At 38.6% G+C, this 17,795-nt stretch overlaps 1 protein-coding gene across 1 annotated transcript in view; it reads right to left on the bottom strand.

The window, feature by feature from the left end:
* Positions 1-4,811: 4,811 nt before the first annotated feature.
* Positions 4,812-17,795, bottom strand: part of LRMDA (leucine rich melanocyte differentiation associated) — a 607,298-nt gene continuing 594,314 nt past the window's right edge. Inside the window, exon 7 of the mRNA XM_069863479.1 lies at positions 4,812-6,669. Within this exon, the coding sequence (XP_069719580.1) occupies positions 6,590-6,669 (80 nt within the window). The 3' untranslated portion in view covers positions 4,812-6,589. The remainder of the gene's footprint in view (positions 6,670-17,795) is intronic.

The raw sequence follows: 17,795 nt of genomic DNA, 5'->3' as shown, positions 1-17,795 counted from the left end.
TTTCCCAGTGCACTGATGTTTCCATTGCCTTTTATAATACGTGCATTGTATAGTAGGTGGTGATTTGGTGGTTTGGGAAGTAGCCAAGGAAGGAAATTCAAAGTACAGTGAACTTTCTTCCCAAATTGATGTTGAAATTTGGCTACCTGAAACACATTACGAGTCATGGTTAAATCAGTAGGGCATTAAAAAGGAAATGACTGTTGAGCGGAGAAGTCTTGCTTTTCCCCTCTCTTGCATTGTAATCCTCTGACCAGCCCTAAATCGACTACTAAGCTAAAGGAAATTAAGGAAAAGATGAATAAAAAAAAATCTCAAGCTGGGCCAAATTCATCCCCAGCGTAGCTTAGCTCAAGTAGAGTTAAATCAATGGCATTCCACCAGGGATGAATTTGGCTTATTGTCAAAAGGAAATGAAGCAACTGTGCCCTCATTTACAGCTATCAACTTAAACAGAAATTTCATTATATGGGAATTTCTGAAAACAATTCTTAGGTAAAAGAAAATTGCTAAGGTTGAACAGCACATGTGCCGAAAATTCCCTGAAGTCCACAACTGTCTGCTTACTTAGTAGATACACTGAATGCTACATAATTGAGTGTGCACATTGTTTCAAAAGTCTTATAAAATCTGAGAAGCCTATAAAATGAGTAAGCAGATTGTCTTCAGAAACATGCTCTTTGTTTTCCCTATATTGAACCTTAAATACTGCAAAAAGAGTGTTAATTTAAAAGTAGGAGGACAATTACAGACAGAAATTATGCCAGCAATATCAATTCCTGTTACCGTGGCATTCTTTATTTGATGTTCCCATTCAAATGTAGAAGTTATGCTGAATTTCCTAAGCTGCACTCTTCTGCCACTGCTCTTCTCCAGAGTATGATCTGAAGAGATCCTATAAAGCTCCTCTTTCACAGAATCATAGAATTATAGAATCATAGAATAACCAGGTTGGAAGAGACCCACCGGATCATCGAGTCCAACCATTCCTATCAAACACTAAACCATGCCCCTTAGCACCTCATCCACCCGTGCCTTAAACACCTCCAGGGAAGGTGAATCAACCACCTCCCTGGGCAGCCTGTTCCAGTGCCCAATGACCCTTTCTGTGAAGAATTTTTTCCTAATGTAATTTCCTTCCAAATATAACACAGAATTAAAACTTACATTTTATACTGACATTTCTAAAGATGATTCCTTTCTGTATGTTTTACAATAAAACTAATACTAATGGATTTCTGTTCTATATATATGATATATGGAATTGTGGATGAGAGGTGAGATAATCTGATAAAAACCTTCTGGATTAAGATGGAACTAGGTTTAAAACCCCCTTAACTTTACAGTTTTGTTTTTGAATTGGCAGCAATATTCAATCAGAATGCAAAACATTTGCAAGAAGTCTTAAACTTGTGCTGGGAGGATGTTATGAACACATTTAGAAACTCTCTCTCACAGCCCAAACATTGCATATAATGTGATAATGTAGAATATATTTTACATTAAAACCTACAAACAGAGCTAACCTAGAATGAAACATATTTTCCAAGATGCTGTTCCCTTAAAATGCTGAGGATACTGAGATGATGATGATATTTTGTGAATGTGCTGTGACCACAACTTAGCTTGTCCTTAAAAATATCTGCTCCTTAAAGGCTTGTGAAAATCCAGATCTGAAACCTTAATCTAATTGTCAGCAACTCTTAGAAAGGGTCAGCTTCAGGTTGACAACACCACCAGAGGCAAGTCCATCAGAGTCACCTAACCTAAAAGGTAACTTTTAGAAAAAAATCAGCTGCTTTAGGACTGCATACGGAAAATATATCAATTCAATGAGCTAAAGAAGAAGCGCTGAGTATATCCTGAACATTCTCACATAATAAATGCCAAAGAAAATACTCCTAAGACTTTCTACAAACAGGTTATAAATGATTGGAAGAAACCATTTTTCCTAGGCCTAACTTTCATGTAATCCAAGATCCTGGTAGGTTATTCAGATAGTATTAGAACTAAAATGAGCATTAACTCATTCTAGGTAAGGCTACCTTCTCTAATCATCTAATACTGCTAGAGTGGCATAAGGAAAACAAAGGCTCTATCAGCTGCTCACAGCCACAGGCTAACTCCAAAAAGGCTCCAAAGTAGAAAACATCTTAGTCTTTCAAGCTATTTAGAGGTGTTTGTATATAATAATGCTCACCTGCCACACAGAGTTGTTAGTATAGGTGTGGTCCCACATTAACATCTTTAGATGGCTGTTTTCTCACTATCCTACCTTGTTTGTTTCGGTATATTTCCATTAACAAGAGTAGAAAGGAATGCGGAAAACAGATTTTAACTAAACAGCAGAAAAAGACCAGCCAGTGAGGTGTAACAGTTGCCAGGTGTACATGTAAAACCACTGAAAAAGTATGCATTTCAATTGTTATACTGCAAGAAATGAAGCAGAAGTTTCACTTTAAAAACAAAAGGGAAGCACTTACCTTTTTCATGCCATCACTTGCTTGCAGAGCAATGACGCAGCAATTGAAGCAGACAAGGACACAGCTAGAGATCCCTAGGAACACAGGACAACAGCTACCAAGCCATACAAGACCCCTGGCTTCATATCACCTGATTCACTATTAAGATTCCACAAGCTGAACCTGCAAATGGATACTAAGAAATCTACATATTAAACATACAGACGCAATCTTGACTACGTGGTTACATCTCTGAAAAGCCTCTTACTTTCACATATGCCAACCATTTAACAAAAGAAGACAGACAGACAGTTGTACACAGAGTGAAGAGGATAAACTCTCTCAAACCGGGCAAGCAGAGACTCATGCGCCAACTATCACACCACATAAAGAAGAAATATGTGGTAAAACTCCATGTAAGTCAGTATAAAATGGGCTGATTCAGAACCTTGCCACAAAGGCTGCATCTAGCAAAGTTCTGCTGGGGGTATGCATTTCCCAATATGCTAATATTGTTGGCAGGAATAAAAAAATATTAATATATCAACTGGCAGCAAGTGAACTCTGTAATTTACAGAAAGAATTCTGAAAAGCACAGACAGGTTTGTTTCTTTCTTCTGACTTAAAAGGGAGCAACATTAGACCAACACATGGTGATTTTTCATCCGCAAAGATGTGAGAATTGAGCATTCAAGAATCATGTAATGTGCTGCTCAAAGAACCAAATGTATTAAAAAAGGGAGCTGCATACCTGCCTTCTAATAGTAGTAACCTTAACCCTCACAGATAATAACACTGACTTCAAAGGGACCCAACATTTTAAGTCAAGCAAACACTAGAATAAGTATTGTGCAACTCAGCCCTAACAAAGAAGAAAAAGTGGTTTCAGTGGTAACATACTTTTAGCAATCCCATAAATCATTTATGCACACAATTAGAACCAGTTTGCTCTAAAGTTAAGTCTGTGTATCTGTAACAGTAGGATCTGCACTCAAGGTCTTTTATCTTCAAAATTTCACTTAAATATTGCAGTTTGGATTTTTTTTCTTATTTTTAATTAAAAGGTTACGAATGAAATATTTTCCATACATGAAGATAGGAATGACTAAGCACAGGTACTACAGGCAGCTCCAAGTAAAACCATTCGCTTTCTAGTCTTCATTTGTGATGACGTAATGTCTGCCAAAAGGTAAAGTCCTCATCATCACAAGACTGAGTATAAGACTACAAATTAAAACAATAGTATCTGAAGATCCCTTATTCAAGCATACCTTGGATCTCAAACCTTAGTAAACATCAAGAAACATGGCCAAAGGTTTTTTTATGACAAGGCAAAGAACTAAGAATGCACTGGTTCCTTTGAAAGATATATATTTCAAAATCCTTAAAGCTTCATATGCAAATCTTTTCTTTTTAATAGCTTGGTTAATCCTGAGAGGGAAAGATGTGCCACATATGAGGAAGGGGGAGTAAAGGAGAGAGCATGGAATCGCTTCTTAGATTACTGCAACTTCCATCCTAAATGATACCCAGTGCAATTAAGAAATCAAGGCATGGTTCCCACTGAGGGAAGGACCAAGTATAGATAGCAGCCCCAGGTTTGAAAAGTTTGTCATCTCTTCAAACACAACTTCAGCAGAAGACACGTGAAAATAAAACGCTCAATATTAACAAAAGAATAAACAGTAAAAAAATCCATGCTTGTTTTTAAATAATATCCCAATACATGTTAGCAATACAAGATAAATACTCATAGATTATCCTTTTAATTTTCCAGAGTAAGCGAAATTTAAATGTGAATTCCCTTTCAGTAAATTTTGTTTAGGGCTTTACCATATTTAACTATAGGTACATAATCTCCCAAGTGAAAACAACCACCAAAACAGAAGAGACTTTGATCATATCTCATTCCAAAAATATTTTTGCCTCCAAAACACTCCTGAAAAAATGATACAAATGGTTTTGACATTAGGAAAAGTAAACAAGCAAAATAAAGATGGAAAAATCATGCGGTCAGTTTGCAAGTGCTGTTTATTGTTTGAGGCAGGGTTAAAGCCTTTTTATAGAGACAAGAACATATATGCAACCAGACTGAAAGTGACATTAGGTTATTCTAAACGCTCCTACTCAGAGCCCTGCTGCCTCAAATATGCCACGACCAAAATGTGTGGAGGCTCCAAACCAGACAATAGGATAGGAACAAGTGAGGATTGTTGTTATTCTGGTAACCAAGAGAGATGACAGGCACCCTAAATATTTCTAATGATATTTTTGATATAAAAAAGAAGCATGTAGTTTTCCTTTTTCCAAGATCTCCTACGACTTCTAAGGTGAACTGGCATTTCGCTCGTAGCCATGTATGACACGAGCAGAGGTGTTACAAGCAGCCAAAAAGGGCTTTCCAGACACCAACATGTATGGCAAACAGATCAGCACTCAATTTGAACCGCAGATGGCGTGAACTAGATCTTTCTATGTTCATCACTGACTTTAAGTATCTGTTAAAGATTTATTATAGACTTTCAGAGTGAGTGAAGGCTTCCACTTACTGAGTAAGGCCTAAACCACCCTGCAGCAGTAAGCTTTCCTTTGTCACTCTGCCAGTGTCTCCATTTTATCAGTCAAACCTGATTTCACGATTGGGTTCAATATCCAGTACACTTCGACCTGCAACGCTGGCCGATAACAGCCCCCTGAAACAGGCAACTTCTAAAAACTGTTATTTTGTCAGCTAGGAAAGTGAATAGAGACCAAGTAACTTCTTTTGCCAAAACCAGCCAGACAATAGTGGCTTTCAACAGGGACCAATATGCATTGATTCGGAACTGCCTAGAGGTTAGAATATGCAAAATTCTTTGGCCAATCCCACTGTATCCAGTAGCATTTAACACAATACATGCATGAAGAATTGAGATTTTTTTTTTCCACAGTAACAAGTTCATGATTCTAAATATGTCCAACCTCATCACAAGAAAAGCAGGAAAAATGACATTTTTTTTTTCCCACCAAAAATTTGACAATAGTCTTTCTTACACAGACATCAAAAGGGATTAATCAGAGTTTGTCTCTAAAACATATTAGTAAAGCTGCTAATTATGTTAATTCCACTGGTTACTTTTATTGAGATTTTTCTTCTCTGAATATTCATACCCATTTGGTGGAAATTTTAGTTTATATCACTCCTTTTAAGCACTTTCTTCTTTCCAAATTTAATCATTTAATTCCAAGTGTAATCTCTGTACAATTTGAAAATATCTTGTGCAATAAACCAGCAATAATACACTGCAGACATCAAAACTAAGGGCTTCAAAGTATATAGAGTTAAGCTGTGCCACTATTCCACAGCATTAAAAAATGACTGCTTTTCTGAAGGTCAGAGTTGGTAAATATTGAGAAGTAATTTAAGAACTAGTAAATTTTGTTTGTCTGCAAAATTGCTTAAATCATTTTCCTTTCCATACAAACAATATACAAACTGATAGTACTCTGCACGGCCAAAATATCTTCATTATATTATTTTTCTTCCCCATGGAAAGAAAAAATAAACCAACTAGGCTCATTTGAGGACAGAGGGTGACAGGTGACACACACCAAGCCAAAACCCCCCCTGTGAAAGGATTTGTGTAAGCATGTATGAGATGAAACACAAGCACTTAATTCACAGGGAAGAAAAAAAGAACAGATAAGGGCTTTTTCATCTGAAATTACAGCCTCTCTCTTTTATAAACACTTTGATATCACCAGCCACTTTCGCTCAACAGGAAAACTGGAGATAAACACGCTGCTTTTGCTACGGTGCCGACCGATGGAGCATGCTCACTGAAGCCCCAAGTGTGACCCCTGCTCTTCTGCGAGCAGCAATTGGCCCAGGCAATCCATCACGGTGCTCCTCCTGTCAGGCCGGGTGCTCGGCCGCAGCTGTCTGTCACGCTGGTGGATGGGACCTGCTTAAAGGCAATTGTGTCAATCTCTATGTGACTACTCAGACTAAGATAGAAGGATGAACTTGACAGGCTTGGCAAAGTCAGCAGAAGGCACTAGAGGACTTTAGTTACATGCTTAAAATTTAGATGCAATTTGTGCTTCTTATGGGGAATGATTGAAGAGGCATGAAACAACGCTGTGTTTTATAGCTGATCGTCTCGGATGAATCTGTTGCCCTCAGAATGTTTTCCATAGTAAACGAAGCGGCATTTTCCCAAAATGCCTACAATAAAAAGGAAATTAATGACAATTAGGACAGGAGTAACATAGTATGCAAATAAAGCACAAAAATAGGGAAAACTGAAGGAGGAAAGGGAACAGTTTTCTCTTGTCCTGCAAAAGGAAGTTGGTGCATTTAAAATACTCAGTATTACCATTTCATTCTATAGTGTTGAATACCCTGGTGAAAACATGTCTTCAAATACCTGCATGACCTATCCTGTTAAACATACACCCAGACGTGTCTTCAAAAATGGAATGGCAGAACACTGAAACGCTATACACCATATTTTATGTCACAATATCTCTCTCCAGGTTTTGAAAACCAGAAAGTAAGGGCTGAAGTTACATTTCTCGATGATTAAAGTCAAAAAGAAAGAAGCAGCAGTTACAGTTTAATATGGGTCCAGGAGAAACCTTTCAAACTCTCACAAAGTCATCCTGCAAACACCTAAAGGCAGCCCTGCTTTGCAGTGGCAAAGAACTGAAGTGACCATCTGAAAGCCACACGTGAGGTCATAGACAGATGTTGGCTAGAACTTCAGACTTGCTAACCATTAGCCCAACAGGCTCTAGCATTTTTCCCAGACTTACAAATAAACATTCAGTAAAAACGTTTTCAAAGGAGCTCTCCAAACAACATCCTGTAAACAAGATGCAATTAGAAATTATGCTAAATATTGGTAAATAGAGGATGCTTTCAAAAATTAGCCAGAACAGAGACAAAGCACATAACTCTCAGTGGGTACAGATGGCAAGATGCCTGAGGAAACCTTAACTGCTGTTGGAGAGACACATACTCCTGCAGATCTCACTACCTTCTTCAAAAGCATCCCCTCTGGTGGTACTAAGTGGTATGTGAAAGCGTAAGTTCACAGTCACATCCCACCTGTGAACATCCTCAAAGATGCTAAATTTTACTAGCAGGGCTGTTCTTTGTGCCCCCAGGCACGTAGAGTCAAATTAAAGTCATCTCCCATGTACGGAATGAAGGTGAAAGTCTCATCTACCTTGGGAGTGTCATAACACAGCAGCAACTGAAGTATATAACTCACCTCCCATAAGGGCAAACATAACCTAGCCCAAAGGAGAGAAACACTGCCTTACAGAAAAGTGAAAGACAAGGGAGGAGTAGATCCTCAATTCCATGTTATTTCAGCTTTCCAGGACTCACATCGCAAACACTGTGCTCACCTGCACTATGAATTAAGTATGCAAGCTTTTACATTCTATTTTTTCAGTATAACGTGCATCAGATACACAACTAAAACTTTGGAAGTCATGGGCTGTACAAGATTAATGTTAACTCATGCTTTTCTTTCCTTCCAAGACATCAGGATAGTCCCATATGCCTATGGAAATAAATAAACAAATAAATAAATAAATAAATTGATAGGCCTGTCATTTGTTGTGAAAAACACATTCCTCTTCAGGATATCACAAACTAGGACCATATGGTGCAGTTCCTAAGCCCTTCTGCTTCCTTCACAGAGTCTTCTTCAATAATTGCAATTTCAATAATTTCTCTAGTGGACCAGTTTCCACATTCAAGAGATGATATTCTCATTTCTAAACAAGCAGTTAATGAAAAGCAAGGGTTTTTTCCCTCTCAACAAGATGACATTCCAAGTCAAACTGCAGCCGGCATTAGGTTGGTAACAAGGCCATTAAGAGCTCTGAATGTAAAGGATACGAACAGTTTATTAATGGCATTCTTAGACTCCTTTTTCACTGGCATTGATAAAAGTCTTGTTTGAGGTCTGCCGCATTTCTTAAGGACTGGAAGCAAGACTGTTTATAGAGATGCTGGTGAGAGAGTGCTGTTTGATGAATGCTGGAGACTGTAGCTAGGTGTCAGCGCTTCGAAAATGAGGCAAGGACATGAGGTATTAATATTGTCAATGATCTCTTGACAGGAAAACAGATACTGCATTCACCGTCAGATTTAAATAGACATCAAGTGCATTAATGACAAAAGGGCAGACTTCAAACAAAGGGGGCTGTATGGTGCTGCGCTGAGCCAGTCTGAGAGTTGGCAATAACCTGATCTGAAAAGACACTGTCAGGGCTACAGACAGGCCTGGGATTGTGTGCGGTGACAGAAAACAGAGATGTTGACAGAGATACCGGTGCCATATTATGCCAAGTATATTCTAACACTGTCTCCAGCCCTAACTAAATCTGACATCATTTCCTATCGCTTATAGTATCCTCCACTGCTCCAGCAGAATATTTCTCCCCAGACATCATTACAAACTCCTCTGTAGTTTTAAAGTTACTGGCATGCCTGTGCTGTCGTGGAGGCTGGGTCTGGAGGCCTAAGGATAACCTCAGTCAATCTAAATTTGGAGTTTGCTGGAGAAGTGCTCTCATTTTCACTGATATCTCAGCTACTTGAGGTGATCTGAACGCTAAAGTGTGAGGAGCTGTCACCTTGAATAAAATCCTTAAAGTAAAGACGCTCGGTTCCCGGGATGTTCAGCAAAGATGTCGGACAGTCTGGCAGCAGGAAATGAAATCCAGCTGCTGCTGCTCGCCTGGGGATAAAGGTGCTCGGGCTAGTGACAGTTAAAGTCAGCTGAAATTTTTGAACTCCTGCAGCTTACAATTGTTTAAATTAAGGAAGCGTTGTCTCCGCAGAGATTCCCTACCCAGGCACACAGCTGCAATTCGACTGCCCCGCATCTTACACACACTGCTCAGCTATTCTTGATAAAAGCGCAGTTGAAAATGTTGCCATGAGACTTTATTTATCATGAAGGTTATTTGTAAAACAATAATCCTCCTCATAAATTAAATGTGGTGACTGGTGGTTGGTTTGTTTTGTTTTTGCTCTCCATTTCCCACCTCCCTTTGCCAACCACAGAAAACCCAGAGAGCTACAGAAGGCTTGTGTGCTGCAAAGTGAATTTTGATGCTCAGAAATGTCACACATTAATTTAGGAAACCTACTGATTCTTCCTGCCTATCTGCTATGGCATTTATTCCTTGCAGTTCAGGGGCAGGAGTATGCTTGTGCCTTTGTGCACAAACAAGGGGAGTAATAAGGGGGAAAACAATACATCTGTGGCTGTTGTACTGGGTTTTAATTAAAATATCCAGCATTGGCTATAATAAGCTGAGTATATCCCTTATACATCAAAACAACACACAGCATCCTGAATGAGGTTTCTGCTCACAGTTCTTAAGAAATGACAACACAAGGTCTCTTGAGGGATCATCGTTCCCAAATGAGGCTTCTAATTTTTCTTAAGTAGCTCCTTTTACCATCACCACAAGCAGTTAAAACTATAATTATGAAAAAAATGCATTGGGAAGAATAATTTTTAAATTTGCTCTTTATCTTTTAAATGTTTTCCCCCCTTGGAATGGATGTTCTAATTATGCTGGGTAAGTAACGGCCTTGCAGTTGCTTGCATATGTTGTGGTATCAGTCTTTCTTTAAAAACACATTGTAATGTCAGCAACACCAGCTTTTCCTTAGCTGAGGGAAAACTCAATTATCCAAATAAATAAATAAATACATACATACATACTAAAGCACATGAAAAACTGTTCCAGTCATGTTTGCTGCTTTTAAATTGAGCATGTGTTGAGAGCTATGGTGCAGTTGGACCTACAATTTTCTAGAGCAAAAAAAGTTTGCAGATCTTCACGCATTATACAGAAAACGGTAAAAAGAAGTTGCAATAGGATGCACTGGACTTATAGATCATATGGTCTCAGTCACAGGTCAAAATTCAGCTCAGACCAAAAGTGACCTGAGGGAATTGTTGTCTGGTAGCATCTTGTTTGCCTTCCTTGGTTCGCTTTTTCCCCTAGCAAACAAAAGCTCTGCATCTATAAAAAAACACCTCTCAGCCACCACAGCTGGGGCAGCTGTTAGCAACACAGCCTTCTCCAGTAGCATTCTGTTTTCTTTAAAAAGTAATTACTAAAACTAAGTAGTCAAGCCAAAACTTTTGCCACTGCCATCAAAATCTATTGCCACATCTGCCCATGATCCCCCTCAGGCACCCATTTTAACATCAAATGTTTTTAACAAGCCCCTCTGCAAGTGCAAACAGCAAAGTATTCACAATTAAATTTGTTTGTCAAACACATTGGTCTGCAGTATACATCAGGGATTACATTTCAGCAGACAGTCCTCCGCCTGTCAGTCAGATGGGCTAACCACAAGTCCTCATGCTAGGAGCTGTGGTCAGATAAAGGGTAGCACTTTGCACACAGGCTCAATATTCTAGCAGAATTCCACTTTGCCTAACTTTAATTTGAGTACAGGACCTAAATTCTCCACTGCCAATTTGTATTTGATCCATATTCATCTCCTTATCCACAGCCTGCTGTTGTATAGTTTTGCTATGGGCTATTAAACAGCTGCCACGTTCCACCAAGAAGCTGGGTGCATTTCAGTGTGGTTATACTACCAATCTGTAAATTGTTTTGAGACCCTTCAGGATGAAATATCAATATCATTATAATTTTTTTCATAGGCACCTGGGCATTTTCTACAATTAATGAACAGAAGTTGCAAAATTCCCTTAAATATTAATATAAACTTCCTTTGAAGGAAAATAATTCCCTATGTACAACATTTAGAGGAGAATAAATACCTATCTACAAACAGTTTCAAGTCTACCATGATTTAGGCAAAACACCTCCAGGAGTTGAATTAATTTAAAACTCTTAAAAACCTTTCCATCTAATGGATAAGTAGAACTAGTTTGAAACAAAAAAAATAATCCTTTTTTATAGAAATCTAGTAATTTTTCATTTTATATTTATCTTCATTGAAATTCTAACAACTGTATCTAGTTGTGTAGTTGTGAACTTCTTATTTCCAATTCCACTTTGACTTTCTGTGAGAAATGAAGTATTACAGATTTTCAAGAAATAAGGAAATTTTACCTTCAGAAGCACATAGGTTGTTTCTTTCCGCTAAATCAGGAGAATTAAGTCATGTATACTCTTACAGACATTTCAGTTAAAAAAAATCAAACCAAAACAAAAACCCCACTCCATCTAATTTTACCTAAGCTTTTTATAGTCATATTGAAATGTATATTTACATTTATATTTTTATATTCAACATGAAGAACATGAAAACAACTGAATCATAGAATCATAGAATCACCAGGTTGGAAAAGACCTCTTGGATCATTGAGTCCAACCATTCCTATCTGCCCTTAAACCACGTCCCTGAGCACCTTGTCTACTGTGAATGCTGTAGAAAGTATAAAATATTTCCAAACGTGCTCCTTCAAAATATTTGCTTTGTAATCCTCAATGAAACATTAAAAACAAACAAACAAAAAACCCCAGCAAACCCAAAATCACACAAATAGTATCTTGATATTGAGCCAAATGAGCTTTAATGTTGAGGAGCACAGATCTATGTAAAGCTTCATAGCAGGAAAGGGTGGGGGTCTGGGAGGGGATGGGAGGAGAGAAGAGATGCTAAATACCAAACAGTGACAGGAAAAAAAGATTAAACAGAAAGTTTTAAAAACAATTTTTTTTTCAAGTGTTTGTCTAAGCCACTCAGTCTTCTAAGGTTCATTCATTTCCTCCAACTTGGAGGTATTTATCTGTTTATAGTTGGGCATTCATAAGTGTTTATGTAGAAATATATTTTTGTAAAGAGGAATAATAGTTTGAACAATTAGAAACAAGATATCCTTTACTTTTGGGGATCTGTTCAAGTCAAAAGCAGAACAGAATGCTTGTTGAGTAATGTTGTTGCTCCATGTACTTAAAACGGACCAAGTTTAATCAAAAAATTATAACTACAAATATACAGGACAAGAATTATAGACAGACCTTTTGTGCTTCATGTTGACTTTAGTGAACGGAACAATTGTTTCTGTCAAATATAATCCAGCCTATCAATTCTGTGACACCAGAATCTGAGATCATCACTTGGAAGACAAGAAAAGGTGTAAAGGATCCTCTGGGTCACTGTGTCCTTCCAAAAGCAGTCAATTATGTACCTTGGAGAGGTCCACCCAGACTTCCACCCTGCCCTGGCAAACAAACCACTGTCAGTACCTCCAGAGATGTTCAAGCTCAGAAACTGCAATGTGACACAGGAAAAAGAACAGAAGAGTTGCAGCTGTCCTTACTAATGCGACGGCTTCTCAGACTACTACAGTTAAATCTGTTTGTTGCAACTGCGGTTTCCAGAATGTGAGCCTACAGTCTGGAGTCAAGACACAGAATACAGACTCCTTAAACAGAGCTGAGGGAACAACAGAATGAGGAGCACACAACAGAAAAGGATGTGATTGGCTTTGGTTGGGCTACAGCTGAAAGCTGTGTAAAGGTTATCTGATAAAAACCTGAAATATCATAGCAACAACCCAAAACCAAACAAAAATTCACTACAACATTACCATGAAACACAAGTGCTCAAATTACAAATGCACAAATACTTATCTTCCTTATGCCATAAAACAATGTGTTTTTCAGAGGATAGAAACACTAAATGTAAGCAAACCAAATGCATAATTCCAGCAAAACTATGTGGTTATAAAAGGATGAGGCTGTGCTTGAGAAGACTGAGGACAAAGCTCACTGTGGCTAAAGCACAATTGGCACACCATGGCCATAACACTGACAGAGGGGTCCTCAAATACTTCTCTAGAGGTGCCCATGGATTAGGGAATGTGGTTAATTTCAGATTTCCTGGAGCAGGAGGACGTTCTTTCAGTAGCAAACTGTTGCCCCTGATTCTCCCCTTCTTCTGCAGGTAACAACACTAAGGGGAGGTAACCTTCACAACCAGGGGAGGTGAAGCACCTCTTTGCTCTGCTCCCTGCACAAGGATGCCAAAAAGTGACAATATTTTCCTCTGGACACTTGACAGCATGAGGCAGAAAACGGTTGTTCAGACTGAAAGAAATTACCAAAAGGCACAAAATCAAAACCATATCCAGCCTACAGTAATGGTGTTGGAATTAGACACCTAAGCTGAGAGGAATCAGAGCAGGCAAGCTAAGACACTGAATCATTGCAAGTATCCTGCACAGACAAGTACTGTGACATGTCAAGTCTCACTGGCCTGTTTGGAGGAAGGGGGGTGCAAGGGGGAGTACGTGGAGAAGTGAGAGTAGAGGAGGTGAAGGAAAGCAGTCAACAGGGAGAGGATGTTGGAAAAAAATTGCAATGAAGGTGATAGGAATACAAAGATGTGAAGTTTGCATCCCAGGCCAAGGGAGCTGCATAAATGTTCAGTGTAAACTAGCAGTCAAGCTGATGTGTGATAAAGTGCAGCCTGCTGTAAATACACTTCAGGGCTCCCAATGCAGCTGGAGATGAAACTTGTAATTTGGAAGAGGGAAAAGAAAAAAAAAAAAAAAAAAAGGAAAAAAGAAAGAGGAAAAAAGAAAATAGAAAAAAGAGGAAAGAAAAAAATGCACTGCAAGGTTTTTTCTCACATAATCTGTTACTGGAAAAATGAGAAGCTTGTCCAAGTCCGTGGGAATAAGCTGATGAGCTGATACTTAATAATAAACCATATTGTGTCATGGTGCGGAGTCATCTAGATCCATTCAGGCCACAAACTATATTACTTTATACAGCCCTGGCTGACATACATTTAAAGCCCTCTACACATTAAGGAGCCATTAGGCTGACAGATTAAAAGTTATCTTGGAGCTAATGTTTCCATTATGCGTATCCTGGCAGTGGAACAATCAACACAGTGTTCCTCAGATGTCATATTTTGTTTAAAAAAAGGGTAGGGGGGAGAGAAGGGGGAAAGTAGGGTATCTCTCCCTCCTTGAATGACATTGACATGACCAGCTTTGATCTGGGCATGTGCTGTCTACAGGTTCTCTACTGTTGTCTAAAATAGGAGCATTTAGGGCATAATATGTTAAATCATTAACCAGTGCCATATTCCTTTGGGTGTCATTGTTAAAATTTAAGGTCCCACACTTGAGATTCCTTTGGAGTCTTTCCATGCTTATTGTAATCATCATCAGAGAAATATGTTTTGGGGGTGGGAATGTCTTTCTCTAGCAAAAAAGAAGCAAAACCAGAAAAGCAGAATGCTTTGTCTCTTCAGTGCATCTTCACCAATTTTGCCCTCTGAGCGTAATGGATGGAATTAATGCCATCTTTATGATGAAATACTTCATGTTGAAGACATTAAAATTTCAAAAAATGGCTTTAAAAATACTCAGAAACATAAGTTGCGTATTCAGCGAGGTACTACTGCAGTCAAAGAAACGTTAGTGCACAGAAAGCATCAGCAAGTCAGATATTACGGTGAACAGATGCTTACATTTGGATATATTGAATACTCTTGAAGGAGACAGAGGAAAAGAAGAATGGGTTGACAGTTCTTCTAGTCCTTTAAACGCTTCTTCACATACCTCATTCTCTCATACATGGTCTAAATCAAAGCAGTAAAGTAAAAGCAGAACACATTACTGTAAATATCCAATCCAAGTCAGGTTACTTCTATTAAACACCCTTCATCTCTAAACCAATGTCACAAGAGCTTAATTGGTTTCTATTAACAAACAAATACCCCACACTGGACTAGCAATTTTAGTAACCAGGCAAAAAGCCACCCCCTGCCCAAACCGACCCATCTCCCCGGCTTCCCTCCTGCCAGGCAACTTCAAGCCAAGCACAGCAGCACTAGAGGGCAGCATGCATTTGTCTAAAAAACCGACCACACCAGCAAACTAAAATATTCTGATATGACAATTAAAGCAATACTGTTTGTTAGCTTTGCATCAGATTTCTTGTTCTGTCATGATCAAAGCCTACATTTATACAACCTCTGCTTTCAGCCTTTTGCCCAGGAGCCCGACTTCTGATGGCCTCATCTCCGTGAACATCACTGTGTGCACAGATGACTACAAAAGGATGTCACTGGGTAGTAGTCTGAACAAAAGGCTCAAAATGTTGTACAGGGGGAGCTAACCATCCTACACCACTGCCTTCCACTGCAGTTGGGGCGACACCTGGCATTCTCTTACACTCCCAATATAAATCCTAGCACTATTTCAAATCATCTTTCTATTACTTTTGATAACGCAACAGTATGATCACTAAAGTGATGCAAGAGACACTTTTAGTATATCCAAAATGGTGGAAGAAAACAAAGTTGTAAAATCCCATCCTACCACGTATTAAAGTTCAGCTGTTCAGTGCACACTCACAGTGTTAACTTAGCTTTTCAGTTAATTTAGCTAACATATGCAAAAATGGCATTTCTTTAGGCTGCTCTTTACTTTCGGCTATACTCTACTAACAAAACTTACATTAATCAGCAGTGGAGTTAAACCATAAAGAATGACAGGGTCATTAAGAGAAAAGAAAGTGGGTATAATTATATGGTACTTCACAAACTTTAACCATGCATAGATTGCATTAGTACTAAAATGCAACAGGAAAAAAAAGAGGGAAGTAAGCTCTTACAGTAACTGTGGTAGAATTAAACAAATGTACCATGATTTATGGGGCAGAAAGCAAACTTTTGGAATAATTGTTCGGAAAGTCTGCAAGCATTCCAATAAAATTACAAATTCTTATGTGAAAAAAATCTGAGCAGCAGGGCCCTTCTGGAAAGTTTAGACATAAATTTGGCTCATCTCATAAGTAAAACTTGCTTTTGGATCTGAAATGTGTTCCTGCTGGAGGAGTTCACATTAGGGGAAAAAAAAAAAAAGGCCATACAAAACAGTCTGGCTCAACTGGTTTGAAATTTCTCAAGAGAGTCATCTGAAATAAAGACAAGTTGCTTTTTGTTTTTAAAGCTGGGAAAGAAAGAATCTCAAATAAAATTAAGAAGCATAATGAAATAGTGCTGCTGTCACATTAGGATACAGTTAAGGGAACCTTCTTTGCATGCCATTCCTCGCTCTGTTCCATAAGCCCTGCCTCAGAGACAAAGGAAACATTTAACTAATTGCTAATGATACGATTGCTATGATTCTTCCTAACACAAACCCAAGCGTTTTTTAAGAAGCTGATGCTACAAGCCCTGGATTGCCTTGTTTTACAGTGGAAGCTGAAAGCATTTGGCACTTTGTAAGGCACATCCGGACCCCATACAACTGCTGAGTTCCCTTCTCTCTTCTATAGCTGTTGCCATATAGCACCAAATGAAATCAGAAATGCATCTGGATTCAAACATGTGAAGTGTTCAGCAAATATCTAGTTCTCTGGCCTTAGTCTGGGCTTGTCTCTTAGCAGAATTTTGTTCTATGCTACATCACATATAACACCATCTGCTATTGCCAAATCCACAGTCTGGTTCCCAAACGCTGACTGCCTCCAGTGCCGTATGCCAAAATATTGTCATTGTTACCCATCCTCAACTCTTTTCCTCCTTCCTCAGAGTCCTTTTAAAAACATGCTAATGAGAGGGATTCTGAAAGTTAAATCATAGTGGACAGCAGAACATAGCTTACAAGTGCACTTCTAGCCTCCATGGAAGGTTTTGCTAAAGAGAGGGGGTTAAGAAATAGCTTGAGAGAGTCACATTAAAATCCCTCCATTAGGGTCAGAGTCATTAAAGTTTAGTCCAAGCACCAAAGACTTTCTAACTAGTATTATGCTTAGTAAACATTTTCCTCTGGAGCATGGATATTGGTGAGAGCTTTTGGAGTGTGTCAGTTAATCAGTATTCACCCGCTTTGACAGCTTGAAACATTAGTCACTTATTTGGCTGGTTCAAATTTGTCAGACTTGACTATGTTGTAAGTTAACATGTCCCCATATTAAAAAGGAGCCAACTGGCAAATACAGCACATCTGGCCAAACAATCAAGCAATGCTGATCACTGTATCACTCACAAGGCACAAATTAAGAGCAACTGTCTTTGAGACTACCAAGCTAATAAGGAAGCAATAACCTGCTACCTCCTACTTTACTGAAACACCCTTTAAATGGTTAATCCAAGGATAAAACCTTCACCACGTTCTGCTTTTGAAATATTCAATTGCTTGGTTAAAGCTGCATAAATATTTCAGATGTATAGGGTCATTTGCTGATACAAATGGAAGAAATACTTAAGACAGAAGCTGTCCCTCAATCCAGATAACATTGTTGGGCCAAGGAAACCCCATCTGCCATGGGAAAGACATTGAAACAATGGTTCTTAAAGGTGAT

Source organism: Phaenicophaeus curvirostris, chromosome 9, assembly GCF_032191515.1.
Source record: "Phaenicophaeus curvirostris isolate KB17595 chromosome 9, BPBGC_Pcur_1.0, whole genome shotgun sequence".
Lineage (NCBI taxonomy): Eukaryota > Metazoa > Chordata > Aves > Cuculiformes > Cuculidae > Phaenicophaeus > Phaenicophaeus curvirostris.
The sequence above is the reverse complement of the archived record's forward strand: the minus strand, read 5'-3'. Positions and strand labels throughout refer to the sequence as shown.